Raw genomic sequence first — 27,500 nt, 5'->3', positions numbered from 1 at the left:
TGAAGTGAATATTACTGCTGTCTCGAAGCTCCAAGGTCCCTGGGATTGATCTGAGCTCATGTTACTGGACTTTTGGTGCATGTTGTGGGTTCCTCTGAGTTCTCTCATTTCTTCCCACCTCCCAAAAGATCTTTCAGTAGGTGGCTTTGCTTAAATAAATTAACCTTGTCAAGGTTCTTGAGAAAAATCTAAATGGAAACAAGCAGACGTGCTCCTATACACTGGACCTTAATGATTTGGGAAGAACAGCATTTCTTTCTGCCACAGCAGATCTACCAGGCTTGTGATTAAGTGAGTTCCCCTTCAGGTTCCCTTCATTCTCTACCGTCTGTTTAGTCACTAATGTTAAAGAAGAACAGCCTTTCGGTTGATATGTTCTAAATAATGACTTTTTGATGATGCTGAATCTGACCATCTGGGAGATTTGGACCCTGACCCAAGTGCTGCAACCTAAACATCTTCACAGCTACACACACTCACATCTAGTGATGATTAAAGCTAAAAACCTAACCGAAGATTTTTCTGAATGTGTGGACAACCTGGTGTGAGATGGCTCAGTACACAACCAGCACAGAGCTTCATCTTGCTGTTCATGTATTTAGAACTCATACACACCTGTATTTAGAACTTATACACACCTGTATTTAGAACTCATACACACCTGTCTCAAAACAAAAATAGCACTTGGAAGAAAAGAAATCAGTGGAATAAAAAGATATATGTATAAAATATTTATTGAAAACCAAAAATCTGGAAAGACTTTTTACACTGCACAAACACACGATTTTCCAATCTTAGTAAAAACATAACCTTTTAAGTTGTTAAAACTAAACACATGGCAAATATTTCATTATTAACATTCAATATGTTTCAGGGTTTCTGGTTTATTTTTAGGTTGACCTGATGCTCAGATAAAGAAAATAGAAAATGTAATTATTGGATTAAAAGAAAATTGAATGTGTAATAAAACGCATATTTTATTACATTTTTGCTTTAAACAGGAACCTTCTCTCGGATTATTCAGAGGGATTCCTCTCATTTAGCCAAACATTAACCTTCTCAGGGTAAACTGCAAATGTACACAAAGATATGAAACTGTGTTTGTGATACTGTTAACCAAAAACCCAAAATTACCTCAGTGTGAATATGTTCCTTCAGACACACATCAGACTCTCATCAGACTCACATCAGACTCGCATCAGACACACATCAGACTTACATCAGTCCCACATCAGACACACATCAGACTCTCATCAGACTCACATCAGACTCTCTTCAGGCTCACATCAGACTCGCATCAGACACACATCAGACTCACATCAGTCCCACATCAGACACACATTAGACACACATCAGACTCACATCAGACACACATTAGACACACATCAGACTCATCAGACACACATCAGACTCATCAGACACACATCAGACTCACATCAGACACACATCAGTCCCACATCAGACTCACATCAGACACACATCAGTCCCACATCAGACACACTTCAGACACACATCAGTCCCACATCAGACACACATCAGACTCACAGCAGTCCCACATCAGACACACATCAGACTCACATCAGACACACATCAGTCCCACATCAGACACACATCAGACACATCAGACACACATCAGTCCCACAATCAGACACACATCAGACTCACGTCAGACTCACATCAGACACACATCAGTCCCACATCAGACACACATCAGACTCACATCAGACACACATCAGTCCCACAATCAGACACACATCAGACTCACGTCAGACTCACATCAGACTTGCATCAGACACACATCAGACTCACATCAGACACACATCAGACACACATCAGACACACATCAGTCCCACAGCAGACACACATCAGACTCACAGCAGACTTTCATCAGACTCGCATCAGACTCGCATCAGACACACATCAGACTCACATCAGTCCCACATCAGACACACATCAGACACACATCAGTCCCACATCAGACACACATCAGACTCACATCAGACACACATCAGACACACATCAGTCCCACATCAGACACACATCAGACACACATCAGAACCGGGACTTGGCTGTTTCTTAAACATTTTAACCTGAATCTGACGTCTATCGAAGCCTCAGCTAAAATCTCACTAATCTCATATTCAGTGTGTGTTCCAGGGGAATGGCTCAAATATTATATCTAACAAATATATCCTTAAATATTAGCTCACTATTTAGAAGTGAGCTAATATTTAGAAATATTATACTGAAATCAGTCATTTTATTTACATTGAATCATTTAGCAAACTTCTAAGAAATAGTTGAATATAAAAGCTGTGGTTTTGTATCCGACAGGACGCCGTTCTCCTGCATGTGATCACCAGCAGCATGTTCATAATACAGTAATTCCATCCAGGTTCTGGACTCCGTATTCAAGATTTACAAACAAAATTATTTTACATCAAACAAATCAGGATAAGAATGAAGAAAGCAGAAGAAAGTGCTGTTATAACACAGACTCCTCACATGGGAAAGACAAACACCTCAGATACAACACAGAAGAGCAGAGTGAGGAACATGTACATGATCTGATCATATACTGATGATGATTTTTTTAATGATCAGTTATGACGTCTAATCATGTGACATTACAGTGAACTTTATAGAGACCTGTTTTATAACAATCATTAATAAACAGTTTATGTCTCGTGAATGTTAACCAAACTGTTAACCAAAAACCCAAAATTACCTCAGTGTGAATATGTTCCTTCAGACTCACATCAGACTCTCATCAGACTCGCATCAGACACACATCAGACTCACATCACACCACACTACACAACACTACACTACACTACACAACTCCACACCACTCTACACTACACAACACTACACTACACAACTCCACATCACACTACACTACACAACACTACACTACACAACTCCACACTACACAACACTATACTACACTACACAACAATACACTACACAACTCCACACCACTCTACACTACACAACACTACACTACACAACACCACACCACACTACACTACACAACTCAACACTACACAACACAACTCCACACTACACAACACTATACTACACTACACAACAATACACTACACAACTCCACACCACTCTACACTACACAACACACACTACACACTACACAACACACTACACTACACAACACTACACACAACACTACACCACACACACACACTACACTACACTACACAACAATACACTACACAACTTCACACCACACTACACTACACAACACTACACTACACTACACTACACAACACTAGACTAAACAACACCACACTACACTACACAACAATACACTACACAACACCACACCACACTACACTACATTACATTACACAACACTACACTACAGTACAGCACACTACACACTACACACCACACCACACTACACAACACTACACTACATTACACTACACAACACTACACTACAGTACAGCACACTACACACTACACACCACACCACACCACACTACACTACACAACACTACACTACACAACACCACACTACACTACACAACAATACACTACACAACACACTACACTACACTACACTACACAACACTACACTACACAACACCACACCACACTACACTACAAAACACCACACCACACTACACTACACAACACTCCACTACACTACACCACACCACACTACACTACAGCACTACACTACACAACACTACACTACAAAACACCACACTACACTATACAACAATACACTACACAACACTACACTACACAGCACCACACCACACTACACTACACCACACTACACACTACACACACACTACACAACACTACACCACACACCACACTACAACACTACACTACACCACACACCACACTACACACACTACACACTACACAACACCACACTACACTACACAACACAACACTACATTACACTACACAACACTACACAACACACACTACACTACACTACACACTACACACTACACAACACTACACTACACAACACACTACACTACACCACCACACTATACTACACCACACTACACAACACCACACTACACCACACACTACACAACACTACACAACACCACACTACACAACACTACACTACACACCACACTATACTACACTACACAACACACACTACACTACACACACACACCACACACACACACACTACACTTCACCACACTATACTACACCACACACTATACTACACACACACCACACACTACACACCACACTATACTACACCACACCACACACTACACACCACACACTATACTACACCACACCACACACTACACACCACACTACACACTACACCACACACCACACACACTATACTACACCACACACTACACTACACCACACCACACACTACACACCACACTATACTACACCACACCACACTACACACCACACACTACACTTCACCACACTATACTACACCACACACTATACTACACCACACCACACACTACAATTCACCACACTATACTACACCACACACACACACTACACTTCACCACACTATACTACACCACACACCACACCACACACTACACTTCACCACACTATACTACACCACACACTATACTACACCACACCACACACTACACCACCACACTATACTACACCACACCACCACACCACACTATACTACACCACACCACACACTACACACTACACACTACACCACACACCACACACTACACACACCACACACTATACTACACCACACCACCACACTACACACCACCACACTATACTACACCACACCACACTACACCACCACACTATACTACACCACACCACACACTACAATTCACCACACTATACTACACCACACCACACACTACACTACACTCCTGCAGTGATTCTGCACTACTTGGTTATCAATTTTACAAAAAGAAAAACTGGGGAACTGTGTTTATTTTTTGCCTGTAGATGATGATGTTCATGATGATTATGATGGTGGTGGTGATGATGATGATGGTGGTGGTAATGATGATGATGATTGTGATAATGATAATGGTGATGATGATGATGATGATGATGATGATGGAGGTGATGATGATGGTGGTGGTGATGATGGTGATGATGATAATGAAGATGATGATGATGGTGATGGTGGTGATGATGGTGGTGATGATGATGGTGATGATGATGGTGATGATGATAATGATGTCAGTTTGGACCTGTAATCGTGTAATTGTCAGTGATGGTTGTGTGTCCGGTGTAAATGTTCCGGTGTAAATCAGAACTGTGTCTATTTACGCTGCAGTTTAGAGTCCGCGTGATTATAAATGTAAATAAAAAGTGTGTGTTCTCGGTCTCTGACCTGCAGATGGATGTCGGTAGGTTAATCCCGGTTGTAGTCACGTGCCACCGTCACCGCGCGCGCGGAGAAAAACTCCGGTAACGAGCTGCTCTGCGCGAGCTCCTCTCAGCTGATCCACAAAGCCACGAGGGCGAGGAGCCGTCCTTTCGCCCCGCCCACTGAGATACGCCCCCGGAGACACACACCCTCCTGCCGCCCCCTCTAACCCTTAGCCTATTTATCTGTCACGTAACAAACAAGATTTTATAAATGACTTTTGGAGAAAAAAACTTCAGTTACACTCTCAAGCCAAAGGTATTCAGACACCTGTCCGTCACCTGTCCGTCACCTGTCCATCACCTGTCCATCACCTGTCCATCACCTGTCTGTCACCTGTCTGTCACCTGTCCATCACCTGTCCATCACCTGTCCGTCACCTGACCCCTGTATAAAAGATTTCTGTACACTGTAGCATTACATTTCTCTTCACCACACATCAGGATAAAGCTCTTGTACACAGTGAGATCTCAGTCTGTGGTCTGAAGGTTTGTGATGAGAAGCTGGAATCTCAGCTGGAGAGGGAAAAGTCTGGAAAACTAAATGAAGTCTAGTTTTGATCAGTGATAGACAGAAATGATAACAGCAACATCGCAGCTTTATGTAGGAAAAATAAAAGGAATATTTTATAAAACACACCTCTGAATGTATCATCGAGGCTCTGAGATGTTTTCCACTGTCTGTGTGTTATATACTCAATCATGATGCTTGAATGAAATGATGGATAATGTCTGAGCGCTGATGTTCAAAATCCAGATGTGCAGATGTGAAAGACCATATTAAACTCTTCAGGCTGGATCATGTTTGTATTCTTCCAAAACTAGTCAGTTTTTCCATTTAGTCACATGACACAGAGAGAACAGGACATACATGTACTACACACTCGTATCAGTTCTCCTGAATGTAACTCTGGTTACTGTGTGAGGAACAGAGCACTGCCATTGATCATATTTTCATTCTTTATTCTTTTTTATTGAAGAGCTCAGAGGTTTGAATCAGTTTCTACCAGAAATCTAGTGTTGGATTGGAGGTCTCTGGTTAGTATTTCCATGAGCCATGGATCTGAATATGGAGAATAATGCAACTACTGAGACAAGAGCTGATACTGACAGTGTTTGTTTCTTTACCGTACACAGAGCATCGTGATCTTCTGGATGGTTCTGTAATCTCTGTACAGAAAGTGGATGTTATGAGGAGAGTTGTTCCAGGATATTTTGAAATGTCACTGCAATGTTCAGGAGATGAAATGTGGTCCTCAAGGACACTGCTGCTTCTCAGAACTGAAATTTCCCACTTTCATTTGAAATCTCAAATAAACATTGGTGAACCGCATTAGTGCACACACTCGTTTCCTACACTGCTATGTAAGAAATCCACTGCTTCCTGTGCAGGACGTGTCTGTAAAACTCAGATGGTTTGTGGATTTGGCTTGTGTTTTTTTTCCTGTAAACAAAAAAAACTTTTAAGATTTGAGCGCAGAACAGAAGCATCATCTTTACTTTCCTTGTAAGACTTCAGTAATGTTCAGGAACAGAAATATGTGCACTGCACTCCTGAATGTTACAGGACACACATCTCCTCCTCCTCACACAGCACTGTTACTAAAGTGTTTAAATTGTGTTGTAGATACAAATTCCTCACTTACAGTCTCTCTATTTTTTGTTCTTACCCATAAAACATAATATTGTTCTTTCTAATCACTCAGAATTCCTCTCATTCCTGCTGGGAATGAGTCGAAGGAACTCCAACCCAGCACTGTTTCTGTTGGGGAACGCTCTGAGGTCTGTGCACTGGAGAACTTACCCACGCTGTTTGATTTGGCCTTGTGATTGTGAGACGCCACTTCGTCCTGTCTGCCGTTTGTCTCGGCGTGATCTTTAAGCAGAACACTGAGAAAACACTACGCTGCTTTTCTCTCTTGCACCTGTGACTTTATTTCGCTGTGCCCCTAAAAAATACAAATATTTGTACAAGGATCAAGAATTTCACACAAAAAGGAACTCTTCCAGGATTCTTTCCTGCTCCGTGACGAAGGCTGCCAGTGTTCTTTTCTTTGGCAGAATTCCACAAAATGTACATTCTTTGCTTTATTTTGACTTCCTGCAGGTTCTCTAGTTAGTAAATAGTAATAATCACCACGAGCCTGAAATGACTACTACAGACTTCATTCCTTCCCTCAATCACTGTAAAGATCTCAATGAATACAGGAACAATGAGTGTGAGGCAGGAGAACAACCTGCTGAACATCTTGGATCTTATTTATCCAGTAGCTTTACACACAGGACATAGTGGACCTGAAGCCTCTCCTGAGTAAGACTGTGTGTCAGGAATACATCAGGCTCACACACACACACACACACACACACACACACACACACACACACACACACACACACACTCACTCACTCATACACACACACACACACACACACACACTCACTCACTCACTCACACACACACACACACACACACACACACACACACACTCACTCACACACACACACACACACACACACAGACACTGTCACACAAACACACACACACACACACACACACTCACTCACTCATACACACACACACACACACACACACACACACACACACACACACACACAGTATTAATATTGTTCAGCAGTGTTGTTACCTGAGATTGTTCTCACCTTGAGCGTTCTCATTCTGCCAGTTTCCTCCGTGGCCTTGTTGCCAGATGGACAACTCTCAGGTCAGTACAAGAGCAAAGCGTCCACAGCGTTTGACCTCGAACATGTTGTCCAAACACAGAGATCAAAACAAATCATTAAAGCACATTGGTCTAAAGCCGGCTTTAGAGATTTAATGAACTGATCTAAGATGAACTCCTGACCTGGGATTTTATCTGCAAAAAGTTCTTCGTGGATAACAGAATGATCTGAAATTTTAGATGTATAGAGTTCAGAATGAAGTCCTTCAGGAAAATGTAAATAAGAGTTGTGATGGTTTTATTTTAAACCTCATGCAAACTTTTTAACAGTAAACAGTAACATTTATTTTTTATCTGCAAAATATTATTCTTATATCACCTCCACTAGAAGAAATATTGAGCTCCATGAGAAACTCAATCAAATCAAACCAAGTAAAGCAGTGAGTATATCACGCTGCAGTCCCTCCTCACCACTGCAGATCAGCAGTTACACGTTAATGAGATAAACAGTGAGAACTAATGGACTGTTGATTAAGGCACTACATGAGAACCTGAATAGCTTGTTACCTGTGTACATTATCTACATCCTGGTTGTTTTCTCCTGATGTGTGTGTGTGTGTGTGTGTGTGTGTGTGTGTGTGTGTGTGTGTGTGTGTGTGTGTGATTCTCACCACATGCTGCAGGAACTAATAATCTAAAGTGGAAAACCTGAAATAGCGCTCAATAACATTCCTTTTTAAAATGACTTTATTTTTGGATGAATGTTCTGCTGAGTAACTTTGTGTTACTGTAGTCAGTATCTTCTTTTACCTTCTTCTCATTCTTTTCAGTATTACATTCAAATGTTTATCTGGGTTTTTTATAAACTCCTCTGTACATGGATCCTTCGTTTCCTCCTGTGTCTGTTATGACAGAAGTGTGTGTATAAGAATGTGTGGTATTTAGCACTGTGTTGATGTTGGAGGATGTCATGAGACCTCTGTGAGTCGTTGTATGACACTGAATAATCCATGTGTTCTGGGAGAAGTTCAGCTGAACAGAGCTGTTTTTATGGAAAGTGTAGCAGGTGAAAGGCAGAGCAGGATATCCCTCTTATTTCCCTCTTAGCAACCGTATCTGAGCTCCCACACAAATATAGCGACACAAACAATGAGTCTGTCCCTTCAAAACCAGCAGGAAACGTAAGAGAGTCTAACTGACGCTGGTGTGCTGGTGACTGCGTCATTCATAAACCAAATATATAAAGTATATTAATAAATCTGAGGATGCCATCAGGTGCAGGTCGACCTGTCTCCTAAACATGTCCCACAATGTAAACCCCAGAATTTTACTCCAGTTCTTCAGGATTCTGGTTGAAGTTGGTGGAAAAACAGTACCAAGGTCTGGGTGTGTTATAGAGATCAGTAGATGTCCTGAAGCACATCACTGGACATGTTGAAGTCATTCTGCTTTTCACTGAAATGTTCAAACTAATATTGGAAGTTCGTGGAGCTCGCTTTGTGTACAGGAGCAACGTCATGCTGGAACAGAGGTTGGGAATCTCAGTTTCTGTGTACAAAGACATTCTTTACAGTTGTGTGGTTCCAGGCTGCAGTTTGGGGGATAATCGCATCTGGGTCATGATAGTCATATTTCCACAGATGTTTGGTTTTATGGTGTAGTGTGTAAGTCCTCAGGCATCTCATACAAACACTGGCTTTAAAATAACAGGATGAGGAAATGACATAGCAGATATCTGATATTCTAAATACAATACACAATAAAAAAACAGTGAGCCGTAGTCATGGCACTGAAGGTTTTTGGGGAGAAGGTAGAGTGTGTGGACGCTGAGCGGTGACCTCTGGTTAGAGGATGTCATTTATTAAAGTCAAATGTTTCCTCCTTTTGTTTTGGTTTGAATTTACAGAATACATACATTTGGAGCGAAGATAAAGAATAATGTAATCTCTGATCTCTTTCAGTTCAAATGTGTGTGTGTGTGTGTGTGTGTGTGTGTGTGTGTGTGTGTGTGTGTCTGAGAAAGATAGAAGAGTATAAAACCTGTAGCTTTGAGGACACCATGGATGATCAGTGCTGAAGCAGTGGAGAAGAACATACACAGAAACACATCTACACTAAACACATCTGAACAGAAATGAACATAGTTTTTTTCACTACACTTTATTTGAGCTCGTTGTAGGTAGTAGTTTAACTGAAGTTTCCTCCATCCAGAGTGTAAGAGTTACATCAGTAATGCTCAGCTGCTAACTCCTCAACAGGGGAAGTGGGAGTTCAGATGCTGGACTTCTGTTCAGAAGGTTGTGAGTTTAAATCCCACCCAGCTACCACTGCTTGGCCCTTGAGCAAGGCCCCTAATACTTATCTGATCAATGCATGAAGGAGAGAAATGTTTGTTGCTCTGTGTAAAGGCATCTACAAAATGCTGTAAATAGAAAGTTTTCATGTTAATAAATGAAGAATTAAACAGAATTACAGAATCAAGGAATAATTTAACACCAAAATTCTCAAGCACTTTACAAATCTAATCTTTAAATAGAACAACGCTGCTGGGAGACGGAGCTTTAGCGCCTGCTATTAGATGAAGTCCTTGTCCTTGTCCTTATCAACCCATCAAGCTGAAGATATGATCCCTAATTCAATCTGAGAGAGCTTCAGACATCACATCAGATATGGATCACTGTTTAGACAGGAGGAAGAGTTCAAACATTTTTAAACAGTCATTTATTAAATATCTAAAGTGCAGGAGAATCGAACACTGAACTGCATCCATCATTCAAAGTTTTTCTACATCACTCATGTCATTGTTTATTCTGAAGTCCTTTCAGGAGAAAGAACTTTTATACTTTTACTCCAGTAGAAATGGGAAAGGGGGTACTGGTACTGTAGGTGGTGTTGGTAGAGTGGGTGTTAGTAGTATTTGGTGGTGTTTGTAAAGGTATTCTGGTATTTTTGAAGTTGGTAGTATTATTGGTAGATGTGTTGATTTAAGTACCGTTGATGTAAAGTTGATGTTAGTAGTGTTGATGTAGTATTACTGTTAGTAGTGTTGATCTGTTTGTGTTGATAGTATATGTGCTGTTGGTGTTGGCGTGTTCTCCTCCGGAACACTAGGTGGCGATGAGCCTTGTTTCTGTTCTATAACGCAACACAAAGAGACACGTCATGTCAGAGCGGATGAATGGGACTGCGCATGCGCTTCACTCCTTGAGTCGGGCTGAGCAGAGAGCAGAGAGAAGGTAAAGAACCTCACTGTTATAATGTGTGTAGATTTATATTTATAAATAAATAACATGCAGCTTTTTTTTCTGGTGTATGTTTGTAAACAGGGTTTGCGTAAATGTTCCAGGTTTATTATGGAGAAGAAAAAGATTATATGAGAGAAAAAGCTGCAGGAATGTGACTGAGAGTCAGGGACACGTAATCACTCAGGCCTTCGTGCGTTTCTTTTATTATCACTGTTTATATTCTCTTATTATTAACGGTTATAACTTATTAACTCGTTACTTCTTATTTAAAGCGTGTGTATGTTTTATAAGTGCGGTTCGGTTATTCAGGTTTTTTATTGCATCATGTATTTCCTGTTTTATTTCAGCAGGTTTCAAATCACTGTGCTGTTTATAAATAAATACATAAAAACTGAATTACAGCCTGACGTGCACGTGTCAATTCTACAGACCTGTTTATGTGATCAGGAAACACAGTGACATTGAGTTCTAGGAAATTAATCAGTGTGATGAGATTCAATTAATGTCCCCCCCCTCCTCTGTGAGACTGGGGCCCCTCTGTGAGACCAGCCCCCTCTGTGAGACCGGGGCCCCTCTGTGAGACCGGGGCCCCTCTGTGAGACCAGGGCCCCTCTGTGAGACCAACCCCCTCTGTGAGACCGGGGCCCCCTCTGTGAGACCGGGGCCCCCTCTGTGAGACCAGGACCCAACCCTGCTTGGGGGCAATAAAAGCTTCACCACATCAGCATGGTCACGTGTTAAAACATGTAGGATTTATTGTTTACGTGTGCCCGTGCTGCTACCAGAGAAACGTGATGGTATCAGGAGCAACACGTGAATACTAACGCATCGTGTGTTCACTGCTGAAATTGTGTTAAATAAAATAAATCAACTCTTTCTGACCAATCAGAAGAAAAGAACTGCTGAAGTGTTTAGTGTTGATGTTTACAGAAGCTTGTGTTTGTTTGCTCATGTGGGTGTTTGTTCTTGATTAGAGGTGAATCAGGAGTTTTTAATGAAGAAGCCTAAATAAACATGTATTGAAGTGTTTATTCCCTCCCTCACACAGTGTGAGATGTGGGGTTTTATATTCCTTCTTTCTTTCCCTTTCTTTTTTTTTTTTTGTTTCTTTTGGATTCTCACAGGTCCCTTTCAGCTGTGTGTATTTGTCTCTCAAACCTCTGAGAGTGAGAGTAGAACTAGCATCAGAGTCAGTCCTATGATCACCATTTGATGTGTGTGTGCGTGTGTTTCACTACAGATGAGGGTGTTGTGTGTTTGTGCTGTGTTTGCTACCCTGGCCCTTGTGGTGATGGGAGAGGAAGGAGCTCGCCTGCTGGCCTCCAAATCCCTGCTGAACCGCTACGCTGTGGAGGGACGAGACCTCACTCTGCAGTACAACATCTACAACGTGGGCACCAGGTACAGGGTGGAGATCAGTGTGTGTGGTTTAACCGCAACATGTAATGATAGATTCGTCATTACTATCACAAACATCTAATACTCTGTGTGTGTGTGTGTGTGTGTGTGTGTGTGTGTGTGTGTGTGTGTGTGTAGTGCTGCACTGGAGGTGGAGCTCTCAGATGATTCGTTCCCTCCTGAGGATTTCGGAATCGTCTCTGGGAATGCTGAATGTGAAATGGGATCGCATCGCTCCGTATCCTTCTCTCTCACACACACACACACACACACACACACACACACACAGTATACAGTAGCCTCTGCACAGTGTGGAGATGATGAGCAGTAGTGTTTTGCAGGACGTGTCTTGAGGTTTCCTCATGAGGGTCACTCAGCTTTTTCTATATGCTGATATTTAAACTGATCAGGTATGACATCATGACATTATAACACTGAGTGGTGAAGTGAAGAACACTGATGATCTTCATCATGGCACCTGTTAGTGGGTGGATTTATTTATCAGGCAGCAGGTGAACATTTTGTCCTCAAAGTTGATGTCAGAAGCAGGAAAAATGTGTGAGTGTAAGGATTTGACAAATTGTGACATCTAGACGTCTGGGTCAGAGCATCTCCAAAACTGCAGCTCTTGTGGGCTGTTCCTGGTCTGCAGTGGACAGAATCTAAAGTGCTTCAAGGAAGGAACAGTGGTGAACCAGCAACAGGGTCGTGGGGGAGGGGCTCCTTGACGCACTTGGGTAGTGAAGGCTGGTCCGTGTGGTCCGATCCAACAGACGAGCTCCTGTAGCTCAAACTGCTGAAGATGTTCATGATGTTAACAGTCAGGACTGTTTTTGCAGCAAAAGAGAAACAACACAATACGAGGCATAATGTTCTACCTGAATGGTGTATATGATGATGATCTCCTGTCTCATGATGAGCATCTCACTGCTGATTTATTATTAACACTAAAATGAAGCTCTTGAGGAGTGTGCTGGTTTTCTGACTCTGTATTGATTCCTCTGGTCGAGTTCCTTGACCCATCGTGTCTCTCAGGGCCAGTAACGTCTCTCACACTGTGGTCCTGCGTCCACTGAAGGCTGGTTACTTCAACTTCACCTCAGCATCTGTCAGCTACCTCGCCCAAGAAGGAGGACAGGTTGTGGTGAGTGTTTCCTTCTAGATGTTTCTTCTGCATGTTTTTCTGATTGCTGTACATTTCAGTGGAAAATATGATAATGGTTTATGAAAACAGGATGTAACCAGGCAGGGTTTATCTTAGATTAGCACAGATTATTTATAGCAGATCAGGTGTGTGTGTGTGTGTGTGTGTGTGTGTGTGTGTGTGTGTGTGTGTGTGTGTGTGTGTGTGTGTGTGTGTGTGTGTGTGTGTGTGTGTGTACATATGTTCATGTACTGAGAGGGAGTTCATGTCTATGTGACTGCTTGTGGCAGGAAGAATGAATATAATAACTGAATGTAGATGTTCCCCTACTGAGCAGTGAAGATGAGATTACACTCAGAAGAATTTTATTAAATCTGTTTAGACACTAATCAGGAGTGATTCTCTTGTTAGGTCGGCTACACCAGTGCCCCGGGGCAGGGGGGGATTCTGGCCCAGAGGGAGTTTGACAGACGCTTTTCTCCCCATTATGTAAGTGTTTTATTATATCTCAAGCTTCACTTGATGTTTCTCATGCTTCACACTACATCCAGCTGTCAGTAAATCTCGAGGCTCAATCCAGTCAAAATGTTCTGCAGATTAAAATGGACCTGGTCTCAGGGTTTTTTCTCCTGATGATGTCATTATAGTATTTAATTGTGTGTGTGTGTGTGTGTGTGTGTGTGTGTGTGTGTGTGTGTGTGTGTGTAGCTGGACTGGGCTGCTTTCGGGGTGATGACTCTGCCTTCCATCGGCATCCCGCTGCTCCTCTGGTACTCCAGCAAGAGGAAATACGACTCTCCCAAGACCAAGAAGAACTAATGGAGGGTGTTAAAGGGTCATGGCTGGGGGGTAAAATGTGCTTTTGAGGGGTTTCAGTAATTTTATTACCCATATTGGGGGTAACATGACCATGGATGTGAGTGTGAACAGGTTTATTGGGATTCCTGTATTTCTTTTTCCTCATCCGTATGGATTCATACAGAAATCATCTTTCTTTCCTCCAAATCCTTTCCCTCACAGCCAGCAGCTTCATTTTGTGTTTGTTTTTTGGTAAATGCGTTAAAGACGTCGGAGATCTGCAGTGAGAAATAAAAGTGGGTTTTTACAGAAACTACACCAGAGGTTTGTGGGTTTTTATTAGATTGAGGTGTACAGACCTGCTGTAATGATGAATTGTTAATAAAAGTGTGACTATCAGTATGAGACGTGAAGCTCCTCTGTCTAACGTCACTCTGAGCACTTATTGATCCATGTGGATGAAATGACTGACTGTAGGAACGTCTGAGGATCACAAGCTGCTGTCAGGTGACTGCAATCGACCGAAACAGCACTTCATTTATAAATGTATTTATTCTGCTGCATAATAAATCTCCTATACAGACGGCTGAGGGACTCGAGATGGTGAAGATTCATTCGTGTGATCAGTGTGAATGTAAAAGAGATGATCCTCGTGATGTTCACCAACACACATCCAGTGGAATCTTCCTGTTTCTGGTGTCGGTGTTTGTGGGTTTTTTACAGTGTGTAGAACATGAGGATCTGCTGATTATGAAGAGTTGGAGGTCAGTAGGAGATCAGCGTTTGGGGCCCGGCAGTGGTGGCAGCGGAGGTCTGGACTTGTTTGGTCTTTCTGGAATCTGCTCGTATATGGAGAACTCTGAGCTTCCTGCCATGGCCTGCTCTGATGGAAAAGTGAAAGGATTCCTCACTGCTGAGTTCTGTGGAGAAATCGAGAATTCAGTAACAGAGTTTTCTGGAAATGGAATCTGATTATTGATGGTATGATGATGATGGTACCTGAGCAGTGGCCTCTGGTTGTGCAGCTCTAGGGGCAGATCTTAGGGGTAGTCTGGGTCTGGTGGAGGATGGGGTAGAAATGAACGTTGTGCCTGTGTGGAGTGGTGGAGAAGCTGACATGGGGTCATCTCTGTTCCCCTTAATGTTGACCTCTGAGTAGACGTGATTAACAGCGACACCTGCTGGACACAAACACGTGACCTATTGGAAAGGAAGTCGGGATGGTATTGATGTGTAGTGAACGTGTGAAGGAACATCACCTGTGCACCTGACATGTTCTTACCTGTACACTCAAAAATGTGAACTTCAGGTTCATTATGTGGAATTTTTTATAATAAAGTGAAATTGACCCTTTAATGAGAACTCGCATGCCAAAGTGCTGATGATCACAGCAGGAAAAGTTCTGACTGCAATACAGATCACACGTTTACACACTAACACTAATATCAGTGGGAAGGAAAATGGTTTCCATGCAGGAGATTATCATTTATGATGGAGATGTTTTAGGATGGAGGACTGATGGAACAATTATATCTGCTATGAGGTAAATGATAAAATGGAACCTGCCTTCAACATAAATTAATAAAACATCTGGTTCACTAATACGGTCATAATGTGATCAGTGTGTTGAAGAATAAACCACTTCGGAGAATCCTGAGGGATCAACTGTAGACTCTGTTCCTAAAGCAGCGTTCACACCTCGAGCTGAGTGTAGATTTATGATGCAAAAATAGAAGTAAAATAGAATCTTAGCAGTTTATGGAGTTTATTGCAACAGGAGATCACATAATGATCTGGTTTCAGCAGGATTGAGGTCTTTTATGCCTCACCACTGAACAAATCCATTTAAAATGAACTCTTTGTTTAAAGTCTATAAATGTTCAGTGAACTCACCTGAACTCCTCGTGTTTCCTCGCTGTCTTCCAACTGCGTAGAACTCAATCTGGTCATCACGAGAAGGTGTGTGCAGGGCCTCCTCGTACGTGTGCACAGGCTCCAGCTCCCAGTACTTCTGTTCGGCTACAGCAGCGTCGTTGAGGAGCATCTCGGCCTCGGCTGCTGCTCCACACACCGCAGAGTCGTGGGAGGAGAACGTCTGTGCTGGACGTTGGGGTTTATTTACACGTGCGTAAGGGGCATCCCCTGGGTGGGTCACGTCTCCTTCAGCACACGTGTCTTTGCTGCTGAACACAGGATCTGGTGTTTCATTCTGAAATGAGGAAAATGTTCTTTCTGTCCAAGCGAGTAGAAGTACATTTTAATGTCAGTGATGTTTTAATTTAATAGTAGGATCTTCTGGAATTGTGGTGTATTTCATCTGTAGCAAATCTATAGCCGTTTACAGTTTCAGTTTAATGTGTTCACAGCAGATTAGACGTACTTAATAAAAATATTATTACAAAATGTACATTTATTATTATTATTATTATTATTATTATTATTATATTTGTGTGTTGTTAAGTGATACCTCAGTCATCATTGGTGTATCTGTATGTTCCTGGATGCTGGCCAGTGCTTCACTCACACTCTCAGATATGGAGTTTGCCTTTCTCAGGGTTTTCCTCACCACAGCGTACTGCACCGTCTCTGGGCGGTGAGAACTTCGGGTCCTGTGGAGGCTTTGGAAGGGTTTTCTCCACTGCATGGTGGAGTGGCTGCTCTTTCTTTACCACTTTCTCTTTGTTTCTTACATCCAGCTTTGATTTTTCCTCACACACACCATTAGGCTGGAAGGGAATTCAAGATGAATCTTTTACTGTGCAACAAATATTTTTCTATAGTAGATTGTATATTGTTGAATTGTAATTGTAGCTCTGAGATGAAATGCACAAATGCTTCTCTTATTCTGTTCTGCTTGGAACCAAAGCCTGTCTCTTACACACACACACACACACACACACACACACACACACACACACACACACACCATGGGCCAATTTGTCTTTGCCAATTTATACATTGGCATTGAAAGAAACCACAGACCCTGGATGAAACCTATGTGGATATTTGAAGGACATGAGAACCTTTACACAGACAGTAACCAAAGTCTGGATTGAATCTCTGCATCTGTGAGGTGGTGATGCTGCCAAACCCTGTTCCAGATGTTCACCAAACAGCAGCAGGCAAACAGGCAAAGTAAAAGTCTGTAATAAAGTTTTACTGATTTCAGAAAACAGAAAATTGTACTTTGATAATCTGCTACCAGAAGTAAATCTCTCACACAGAGCATCTTTCCTCTTTCAGTAAACTCGCTTAACACCGGAAACTCTAGATCTTCTTCACAGTGTCTTCAAATGTGACCATGACGTCAAGCACACATGCAGTTTGCAGACACCATCACTGTGAGGGTCTCATCATCAGCAACAACAGTGAGGTGACTTACACACAGGAAGTAAAAGAACTTGTGGTCTGGTGCAAGGACAACACCACCTTTCTGAACATCTCACATCTCTCAGAATACTTATTTAAAATCTGTATACATGTGAAATTACTTTTTAAATGATCAGTGATATGAATAGTTTTTTGTTATAACCTGCTGATTTACATTTTATTTATGAGTTTAATTCATCTATTTATTTAAATCATTAATCCAAACATTTGCACTGTGCGTAAAAACATCATTCTTCTCAGGTTTCCTTTCCTTTCAGCAGAAGACACACCTGTATCCAGCTGTTTCATTTTATGTTTATAAACACTGGACTGAAAATCTGCACCTTCATTAAACTGCTCTCTACATCCTGGTATTTGTCAGGAGTTGAACTGAGGTCTTATTTGGGGAAAAAGTGCTTGGACCCCACTGATTGCTGCTCATGGCTTTTTTTTATTTAGTGTTTTTCAGATCTGATTTATTTCATGTTTATTAGTGACATTAGTGTGTGTGTGTGTGTGTGTGTGTGTAGACAGAATCATACCTGTACACAAGGCACAGTGAGGGTTTCATTGAAAGGCCCCACTGGATTGTGGGTATAGTAGTTTATCAGTTCCTCCAGACTGGAATGTTTGCTGGTCTCCCCAGCAATGACGTACTGACCTTTTGTACCAGACGCATCAAATTCTTCCTCTATGATGAAGTGACGGCATTTATCTACACCTCTGCAATGAAATGAGATTTGAATGTGTGATGGTGTGTGTGTGTGTGATGGTGTGTGTGTGTGTGTGTGTGTGTATGTGTGTGTCTTTAAAGGGGGATGTTTTTATATGAGCTCGTACCTATACGAGAGCACAAAGCCAACCTTCGATTCGCTGAGTCTCAACAGGAAACAACCCTGCTGCTTCTCCTGCAGCAGCTGCTCAGCTTCCCTGAGAAACACCAAGAGGTTCAAATAGGACATGTTCCACACAAGCTGCTGAATGTGGTTGGAAGCCTGCACCTGCACAGGGTGTGTGTGTGTGTGTGTGTGTGTGTGTGTGTGTGTGTGTGTGTGTGTGTGTGTGTGAGAGAGAGAGAGAGAGAACCTGCGAGTGGCGAAGCCGTGAAGCCAGCTCGGGACGGGTTTCTGCAGCCGAGGCAGCTGCGTTCTCTGAAACCACAGAAGATTATGAGCCTGCAGAGACGGAGTCTGAGCATCCAGGGGCCCTGCAGGGTTTAGCACCTGAGATGGAGCGATTCGTTTCCGTTCCTGACACACACACACACACACACACACACACACAGCTTATTCTTTATTACGTTTTCTCTTATGATCTAGCCTGTTTGTTCCTGTAAAGCAATTTAAAATACATAACGTGACGTAACGTGTATTTATAATAATAATAATAATAATAATAATAATAATAATAATAATAATAATAATAATAATAGAGCAGCAGTGGAATCACAGGTATTTATTGATAACACTCTACACCGACAGGTGGCGCCTCACAGACACACCAGAGGCTTTTCTGCCTTTTCTTTTCAGATTCACGTGTTTTTCCACAGCCGAGACACAGACGACAGCGAAACTTAAAAATTCTGTTTCACAATGATCTGATTTGTTTAGTTATTTTTTAAAGACGAATAAACTGAATATGCGAAAGATTCACGAGTTTAATCAGACTGAGTGAGAAAAGAAATCATATCAGAGGTTTTGTAAATGTTTAATATTAACATTATAGACTTCCTCTATAAAATTGCTCAATAAAACACATCAAACCCACATTTCTGCTTTCAGCATCACCAGTAAGCTAGCAGAACTTCACACCTGTAATCATCTCCAGCTGAATCTATTTACTAAGGGTTACTTATTCTCTGATTTACAGACAAATTAAATCTGTAACACGGAATACACATTCCTGAGAAAGGAAGTAAATATACATCACTCATATACACACTTCTGTGAGGCCCCAGTTTGTAACTCACATGTTGAGAAGCTCTGAGTTCACACTTCTGACGCAAATCACCTGCAGCAAGATTTCATTCAGGCCCAGAGAAGTGTGATTGTATAGAGTCACACTGTAGAGGGGATATAGTTCTGTATAATTTTATATAATATATTTCTGTATAATGTTACATAATATATTTCTGTATAATGTTTTACAGGGTGGGCCATGGAAAAGTAGCCCGCCTCCATCACCAGACAGACGTACAGTTGTCAGACAGAGAGCAAGGGGCTACGGCCTCCTCCAAAAAGTGTGCCACCAGTATTGGAGGTGGGCTACTTTTCCGTGGGCCAACCTGTATAATATATTCCTGTATAATTACATAAACACATCTGCAACCTCAATTAGCTGCATCATTCTTCTTCTGCTCCACATTACAGCTGTTCATGTTCAGGAGGTGAGTTCATGCTGAGTGATTGTGGAGCTACCTCATTCTCCATCTGATTGGTCTGGCTGTGTGAAGCTTCTGATCCTGGCTGTGCAATGGGACGGTTTTTGATGCTGCGTCGAGGCTTGATTGGAGGTTTCTGGATATTGGATGGAGTTTCTGTAACGGTTAGTGCCTGAGGTCTCGGCTGTGGGAACGGCAAAGAACCAATTCGCTCTTCTCTCTTACGAAATTCCTCATCTATATACAATTAAAACAATTCACATCAAATATAGTTCAGTTTAATTGTTTTTCTTCAATTACAGTAATTCAGTAAAAAAGAGTGTGTTCGGGATATTTGTGTGCACAGCCTTAATCATTATTTACTAATTATTATTTTTTTTAATCGTATTCAGCAGGGCACTTGCAGAAAATGTGGGTCGGGACTTTACACTTTCAACATGACATGAAATGTCATAAAATTCCTCATTTTAAACTTTAATAACACAACATACAGTACTGAACTTATACTTCTGAATTTATAGTACTGAACTTATACTTCTGAATTTATAGTACTAAACTTAGTACTGAACTTCTACCACTGAACTTATACTACTGAACTTCTACCACTGAACTTATACTACTGAACTTATAGTATTAAAATTATACTACTGAACTTATACCACTTATACTATAGTATTGAACCTATAGTATTGAACTTGTACTACTGAACTTATACTACTGAACTTATAGTATTGAAATTATACTACTGAACGTATAGTACTAAACTTATAGTACTTAACCCATACTACTAAACTTATACTACTGAACTTATACTACTAAAATTATACCACTTATACTATAGTATTGAACTTATAGTATTGAAATTATACTACTGAACGTATAGTACTAAACTTATAGTACTGAACTCATACTACTAAACTTATACTACTGAACTTATACCACTGAACTTATACTACTGAACTCATACCACTTATACTATAGTATTGAACTTATAGTATTGAACTTATACTACTGAACTTATACTACTGAACTTATACTACTTAACTTATAGTATTGAACTTGTACTACTGAACTTGTACTACTGAACTTATAGTACTGAACTTATACTACTGAACTTATAGTATTGAACTTATACTACTGAACTTATAGTACTGAACTTATACTACTGAACTTATAGTATTGAACTTGTACTACTGAACTTGTACTACTGAACTTATAGTACTGAACTTATAGTACTGAACTTATACTACTAAACTTATAGTATTTAACTTGTACTACTGAACTTATAGTACTGAACTTATAGTACTAAAGTAAATAATATAAAGAATTTTGGATGTAAAGGTTCAGTACATATCCCATACACACTTTCTATACACAAAACTGTCTTGCTTCTTCCCTTAATGTAATTTAGACCTCTGTTAATTTTATCATTGCTGAAAAATAGTAGATCTGCTTCATGATATTTCACACACACACACACACACACACACACACACACACACACACACACACACACACACACACACACACACACACACACACACACACACACACTCTAAGTGAGTGTGAGAAAAGGAATTGATTGTAATAGTAAAATTGTGAATTTCTTAAATTAGGAAACATTAATGATAATCTGGTGCTTGAGGTTTATAAACTCTTCCTGCTCTTTGATGACCTTCACATTTATTCCCACATGATATGAAACTCAAAACAGCCTTTATAGCGGAAATGTCAAATCTCTTTCGAACCACAGCAACGCTCAGTATGCAACTCACTCACAAACATGTTTATCAAGATTTACAATATTATACACACAACACACTACACACCAACACACTATTCACACACAAACACACTACACTAACACACTACACACAACACACTACACCAACACACTATACACACACACACTATACACACACACACACTACACCAACACTATACACACACACTACACACACAAACACACTATACCAACACACTAAACACACACTCACACACACACACACCGACACACTACACACCAACACACTATACACACACACACTACACACACACACTATACACACAAACGCACTACACCAACACACTACACACACACAAACACACTACACCAACACACTAAACACACAACACACACACACACTACACCAACACACTAACACACTACACACACACTATACACACAAACACACTACACACAACACACACACACACTACACCAACACACTATACACACAACGCACTACACCAACACACTACACACACAAACACACTACACCAACACTACACACACAAACACACTACACCAACACACTACACACACACAACACACTACACACAACACACTACACACACAAACACACTACACCAACACACACACACACACTACACCAACACACTAAACATGCACTCACACTACACACATCAACACACACACACAACACACTATACACACACAAACACACTACACTAACACACTACACACACACTCACACTACACACACACCAACACACTACACACACACACACACACACACACACACACATATACACTGTTCTTCTATTTCCTCTTATAACAATATGATTCTAAATACATGATCTACTGATCAGAACGCAGCCCCTAACCAGCAAACACACTTCGATGATGATGATGATGATGGTGATGATGATGACAAACAGAGTGAGTCTGATGCAGTACTGTAATGTAATATAACGTAACCTACAACAACACTGTCACTGTCAAGAAGATAATACGTATAAGAGACTGGAGTAAAGACACACAAACCCGAACCCTGGAGAGAAACACCACAATACCACAATGTTGGAGGAGCAGCGCTCCACTCTTCATCTCACTCCTCCAGATGGTTTTATACTGAGAGAAAGAAAAAGTGACTGACCTTTAATTTTCTGATAATCAAAGTCCATTTTCAGAGACAGGATGCTGGAGTGCTGTTACCTCCTCAACTGTTCACAAGCGACTGAGAGAGAGAGAGAGAGAGAGAGAGAGAGAGAGAGAGAAAGAGAGAGAGAGAAAGAGAGAAAGAGACTTTGTGCTCTTTACCACACAGGAAGAGAAAGAGAGTGAACACTGAGAAGAACAACAGAAAGGAAAAAGATTCGCTCTCAGAGCAGAGTTTTTGATTGAGGGTCTCCATCATGTGATTTAGAATAAAACACTACATTAAAATGGACACAATTACAATTAAATAAGAATTACATGAGAATGGACAGTTCAGATCTATGTAAAGATTAATATTCTATATTAGTGTTTACTCCACACTGGACTGTATTGTTCTTTTTGGCGTTGGTTTAATCATCAGAGCTTCTTTTTAACTGTAATTTGTTAATTTTATTACATTAGAATTCTTCTGGCTCTAATATTTACGTACATGTTGATGGTTCAGCTGTCAGTAAAATTCAGACCTCAGACAACATGGGTCTGCTTTCAATTTAAAACCATTTGCTAAATAACAGATAATTACTCATCTATATTATGTCTTATAATAGTCTTGATATCCAATTCTGTATTTTCTGATTCTAAAGATAATAATAAACTGCATGACATGTGACAGATACTTCCGTTTAGATTTACATTCAAGCCATCAATAAAATAACTGTGGAAAAGGAAACTCAGGTCTCTGAGACGTCACAGCAAACACGTGATGCAAAACGCAGCATGCTCATTAACATGCCTCTCGTGTTTTCTGTTGAGGAAGTGGGTGTGGTCAAGTATCAACCTTTCAGAAAGTTCATTCATCCTGAGAGTTTATTTGTGTCTCGTTCTGATGCCGTGTTTGTGTGATTTTCACAACACTTACAATATCTTCAGTTCCTGCTTATGACTTCCTTCTTACTCGCTACGTGACTGCTGCTAGAAAAAAAGAGAAAAAGAGAAGAGAAAAAGCTCTGGTGCATATCACAGCACAGACAAACCCCTTTGGAGGAGAGTAATAATAAGTATATGAGCTCACACATACCTGTGATTTTCATGCATTGCTCTGATGCAGGGGAGAAGGGTTTACTCTAACATCCACCCAGAGTGCAGGTCATCTTCTTATTCTGTTCTTGAAAATGCCATTGCTGCTAACATCTGGCTTTACAGTTGTCATCTCCTGACTTTGAGAAAATGCTTTAGTGGTACACCACTGAGAAAGCTGAAGAGGTAGATTAAAATAAGTATAAACTGAGAAGCCGACACTATTGAGGACATGAAACCTAAATTAAACCTGTGAATAAAACAACTGAGACAATTTCAAGGTCGATTAAAGTCATTATCATTAGAACACAATGAATGTTGACTTGGACTGCTATTATTGTTTGCTCCTTCTGGCTCATGGAAGTGCAGTTTCTGATGTTTTTCATTAAATAATTTAGATCAGGGGTCTTCAATGTTTTTCAGGTCAAGGATCTCTTAAGTCTAACATAGCTACTCATATTAAAATAACCCAATCATATTACTCTAGTTACAATATGTTATGGCAATAAGAACTATACTGTTGCATCATTGTCTTAATATTTTCATATTTTTTCAAATCTTTTTAATTAAAATCACAATGTATTAAGTTGTTCACATTTTTATTTTATTTTAATAGATTTACAGTTTCAAACATTTTCCTTTTACTATCAGGTACTATTATACATTTACATAAACTTCATCTGAACGTTTAGTAGAACATAAATGTAATAATTATAATATTTTTTAATTAAATATTTTGTCACTGATGTTTTTTTTAAATAATAAAACAATATTGTGGTTTAACTAATTATTGGACCAACTGCAGTACCGCCGAGTACCCCCTAGGGGTCGCACACCTCCGGATGAAGAACCATGTTTTAGATTATTTTGGAGTGTAAATACTGTGGATTTTTCCTTTAAAGCCCATTGGTCACATTATTTCATGTGGTATGAGAACAACTTACATTCATTAATTCATTCATAAGACCTGCTCATTTCGGTGTTACAACCTGCCAGCTAGAGATTAGCAAGATAGCATGCTACACACAGTACATCAACACACAAGAAGATCCAGGCCTGGAGGAGGAAACAAGAACATCTGTCTAATTAATGATCATCTAGAGCAGGGGATTGTGTGTGTGTGTGTGTGTGTGTGTGTGTGTGTGTGTGTCTGTGGGGGTGGGGGCTGTTTTTGGATATATATATATATATATATATATATATATATATATATATATATATATATATATATATATATATATATATATTCTCCTCCTGATAGGATCTGATGCATCCTTGATATTTAGACATCCTACAGACTGAATTCTAGCAGTGACAATCATCTGATCTGGACATCTGAGAGGTTTTGGTAGGTAATGAGTTGTACTGATTCAGTTTGTCCACTAGATGGAATAAAAGCTCTGTTCATGCAGACACCAGGACCTGTCTCATGTGTCCTGTGTCCATTCTCACACAGTGCTCTTGTGTACCAGACAGTAAAGTAACACAGTCACTTTTTTATTACTGTCAAAATCTTTTTTTAGTTGAAACTTTTTCAATTATTATTATTCTATTTACAATTTAAATGTATTTTATACGTAACAAACGTGTGTGTGTGTGTGTGTGTGTGTGTGTGTGTGTAACTGATGAAGCTCCTCCTGTAATGGACGTTAGTTACCTTGAAACGCGCGAGGGCGCGCACTCGGTCAGAAAGCGCGTGCACGCAGAGCAGGTCCGGAGCGAAGTTAAAGGCTGGGATCCAGAAAGTGCGTCTGCATAAGGAACCCGGAAAAGAACCCGGAGAGGAACCCAGAAACGCCGCCAGGCTCCACAGGTCGGTGTTGGATGATTTGTGAATGAGTTGATTAATAATGAGACGGATTTCACGTGAGAAGATTACGGCAGTAACGCGCGTGCACGAGCCACGGGCTACACGGAAATAAGTGCTGGAATACAGTGATCAGAAGACGGGATTTTTTTCAGAAGGCAGGAATGCTGTTATATTCCACACTCTCCCCTTTAAATACCAGGAGATACAGAGCGGAATTTTAACGCAGATTCTGCGGATGCACGCGCGCCGTGAGAATTCCCAGGTGTTTTATTACAGGTGACAAAGTGCATGGCAGTAGAGATGCGTGAGATGTTCCTCAGGTCCAGGTGAGCACACAAGGGTTTTTTTTTTCTTCTGCAGTCACGCAGCTCATATTCCTGAGTCGTGATCCTGAAAAGCGCGAGCGGATGACTGTTCATCTCCAGGCTGCAGTGTGTGCGCGTGAATCTACTCTGGTTTGGAGCTACACCTGAACACTTCTGAACATGATGTTCCTAACAGAATTATTTGATGCAATGCTCTTGCCAGAATGTACTGTTTGCACTTTCTACAGCTGGATCTCATCCATCATGCATTGTAGTTCTGCATGCTCCCCACCCCACTCATCCCACCCCACCCCACTCACCCCTGCCTGGGGCATCTCAGGAATTACAGAAATGTCTGCGTGGTGGTGACTGGTTTCTCCTCAGCAGTTACACAGTGCAGAAAACTAAGTAGCACAGCATGAGACACAACACTCAGAAGTGTGTGTGTGTGTGTGTGTGTGTGTGTGTGTGTGTGTGTGTGTGTGAGTGGTGTAGTGAATGAAATGGATGGAAAACCCTTAGGTTTTTTATTAATATTATTACTTGGTGTCAATTCAGTTTTCAGTCTTGTGGAATGAGACTTTGTTTATTACCCATAATACATGGTTTTATGATTGATAGATCTGCATGTGTATGTACCTTATCCAAGTGTGTGTGTGTGTGTGTGTGTGTGTGTGTGTGTGTGTGTGTTTCCTGCATGTAAACAATTAAATAGTTCTAATAAAATATATCCAGTAATAATAATCATAGAGGAATGTTGAAGGGACTTCATTAGACTGCATTGAGTTTTGTTTGTTTTTCTCTTCCTGAAATTACCCATAAGCTCTGCCTTTTTTTCTCTAAAAGGAAAACAGAAGAGTTAACCCTTGAGCTGCTCGTTCACTCAGCACTTCCTGTGGTCTTGATTGTGTTCTGTTCTGTAGCTCTGTACTTCTCCATTCGCTGTGTTCAGTTCTTTACCTCTACGTGTGTGCTGAATGTGATGTTTATGCAGAAGTTTCAGCTGCTT

At 40.8% G+C, this 27,500-nt stretch overlaps 4 protein-coding genes across 10 annotated transcripts in view; 2 read left to right on the top strand and 2 right to left on the bottom strand.

Annotated features, from left to right (window-relative positions):
* The window catches only part of LOC124381931 (growth factor receptor-bound protein 10-like), a 27,053-nt gene extending 21,567 nt beyond the window's left edge, over nucleotides 1-5,486 (bottom strand). For 2 of the 4 annotated variants that reach the window (XM_046843892.1, XM_046843894.1), the window contains exon 1: nucleotides 2,729-2,880. The gene's annotated coding sequence lies outside the window, so the exon portion shown is untranslated. Of the gene's footprint in view, nucleotides 1-2,728; nucleotides 2,881-5,347 lie in introns of those variants that run through there. The other 2 variants (XM_046843893.1, XM_046843891.1) reach the window with 2 other exon arrangements.
* A 5,693-nt stretch (nucleotides 5,487-11,179) lies between these two features.
* Nucleotides 11,180-14,964, top strand: ssr2 (signal sequence receptor, beta). Its single transcript, XM_046843903.1, is given in 7 exon segments — nucleotides 11,180-11,299; nucleotides 12,549-12,709; nucleotides 12,845-12,908; nucleotides 12,910-12,944; nucleotides 13,742-13,850; nucleotides 14,262-14,339; nucleotides 14,559-14,964. Coding segments are annotated over 6 exon segments (558 nt in total). The 5' UTR covers nucleotides 11,180-11,299; the 3' UTR covers nucleotides 14,670-14,964.
* Nucleotides 14,965-14,969: 5 nt separating this feature from the next.
* si:ch73-109i22.2 lies at nucleotides 14,970-26,144 on the bottom strand. The gene is made up of 12 exons (XM_046844112.1): nucleotides 26,034-26,144; nucleotides 24,378-24,554; nucleotides 23,298-24,271; nucleotides 20,435-20,634; nucleotides 19,104-19,267; nucleotides 18,858-18,947; nucleotides 18,560-18,740; nucleotides 17,606-17,791; nucleotides 17,116-17,307; nucleotides 16,542-16,857; nucleotides 15,648-15,829; nucleotides 14,970-15,568 (listed from the first exon to the last, which is right to left on the bottom strand). The coding sequence occupies exons 3-12, from the start codon at nucleotides 23,323-23,325 to the stop codon at nucleotides 15,425-15,427; spliced, it is 1,683 nt and encodes a 560-aa protein (XP_046700068.1). The 5' UTR covers nucleotides 23,326-24,271; nucleotides 24,378-24,554; nucleotides 26,034-26,144; the 3' UTR covers nucleotides 14,970-15,424.
* si:dkey-240h12.4 (death-associated protein kinase 2) overlaps nucleotides 26,051-27,500 on the top strand; it is an 18,038-nt gene continuing 16,588 nt past the window's right edge. The window contains exons 1-2 of one of the 4 annotated variants that reach the window (XM_046843902.1): nucleotides 26,153-26,189; nucleotides 26,547-26,641. The gene's annotated coding sequence lies outside the window, so the exon portion shown is untranslated. Of the gene's footprint in view, nucleotides 26,190-26,374; nucleotides 26,513-26,546; nucleotides 26,642-26,805; nucleotides 26,930-27,500 lie in introns of those variants that run through there. The other 3 variants (XM_046843899.1, XM_046843900.1, XM_046843901.1) reach the window with 3 other exon arrangements.

This window comes from Silurus meridionalis, chromosome 29, assembly GCF_014805685.1.
Source record: "Silurus meridionalis isolate SWU-2019-XX chromosome 29, ASM1480568v1, whole genome shotgun sequence".
Taxonomy (NCBI): domain Eukaryota; kingdom Metazoa; phylum Chordata; class Actinopteri; order Siluriformes; family Siluridae; genus Silurus; species Silurus meridionalis.
The sequence above is the reverse complement of the archived record's forward strand: the minus strand, read 5'-3'. Positions and strand labels throughout refer to the sequence as shown.

What these genes read in the sequence shown, in the direction of transcription:
- si:ch73-109i22.2 (XM_046844112.1), bottom strand. Translation starts at nt 23,325, where the DNA reads ATGGACTTTGATTATCAGAAAATTAAAG. An exon ending in ATACACCAATGATGACTGAG is followed by an intron (nt 16,858 to 17,115) that starts GTATCACTTAAC and finishes TCCTCATTTCAG; the next exon opens with AATGAAACACCAGATCCTGT. An exon ending in AACCAGAGGCCACTGCTCAG is followed by an intron (nt 15,569 to 15,647) that starts GTACCATCATCA and finishes ATTTCTCCACAG; the next exon opens with AACTCAGCAGTGAGGAATCC.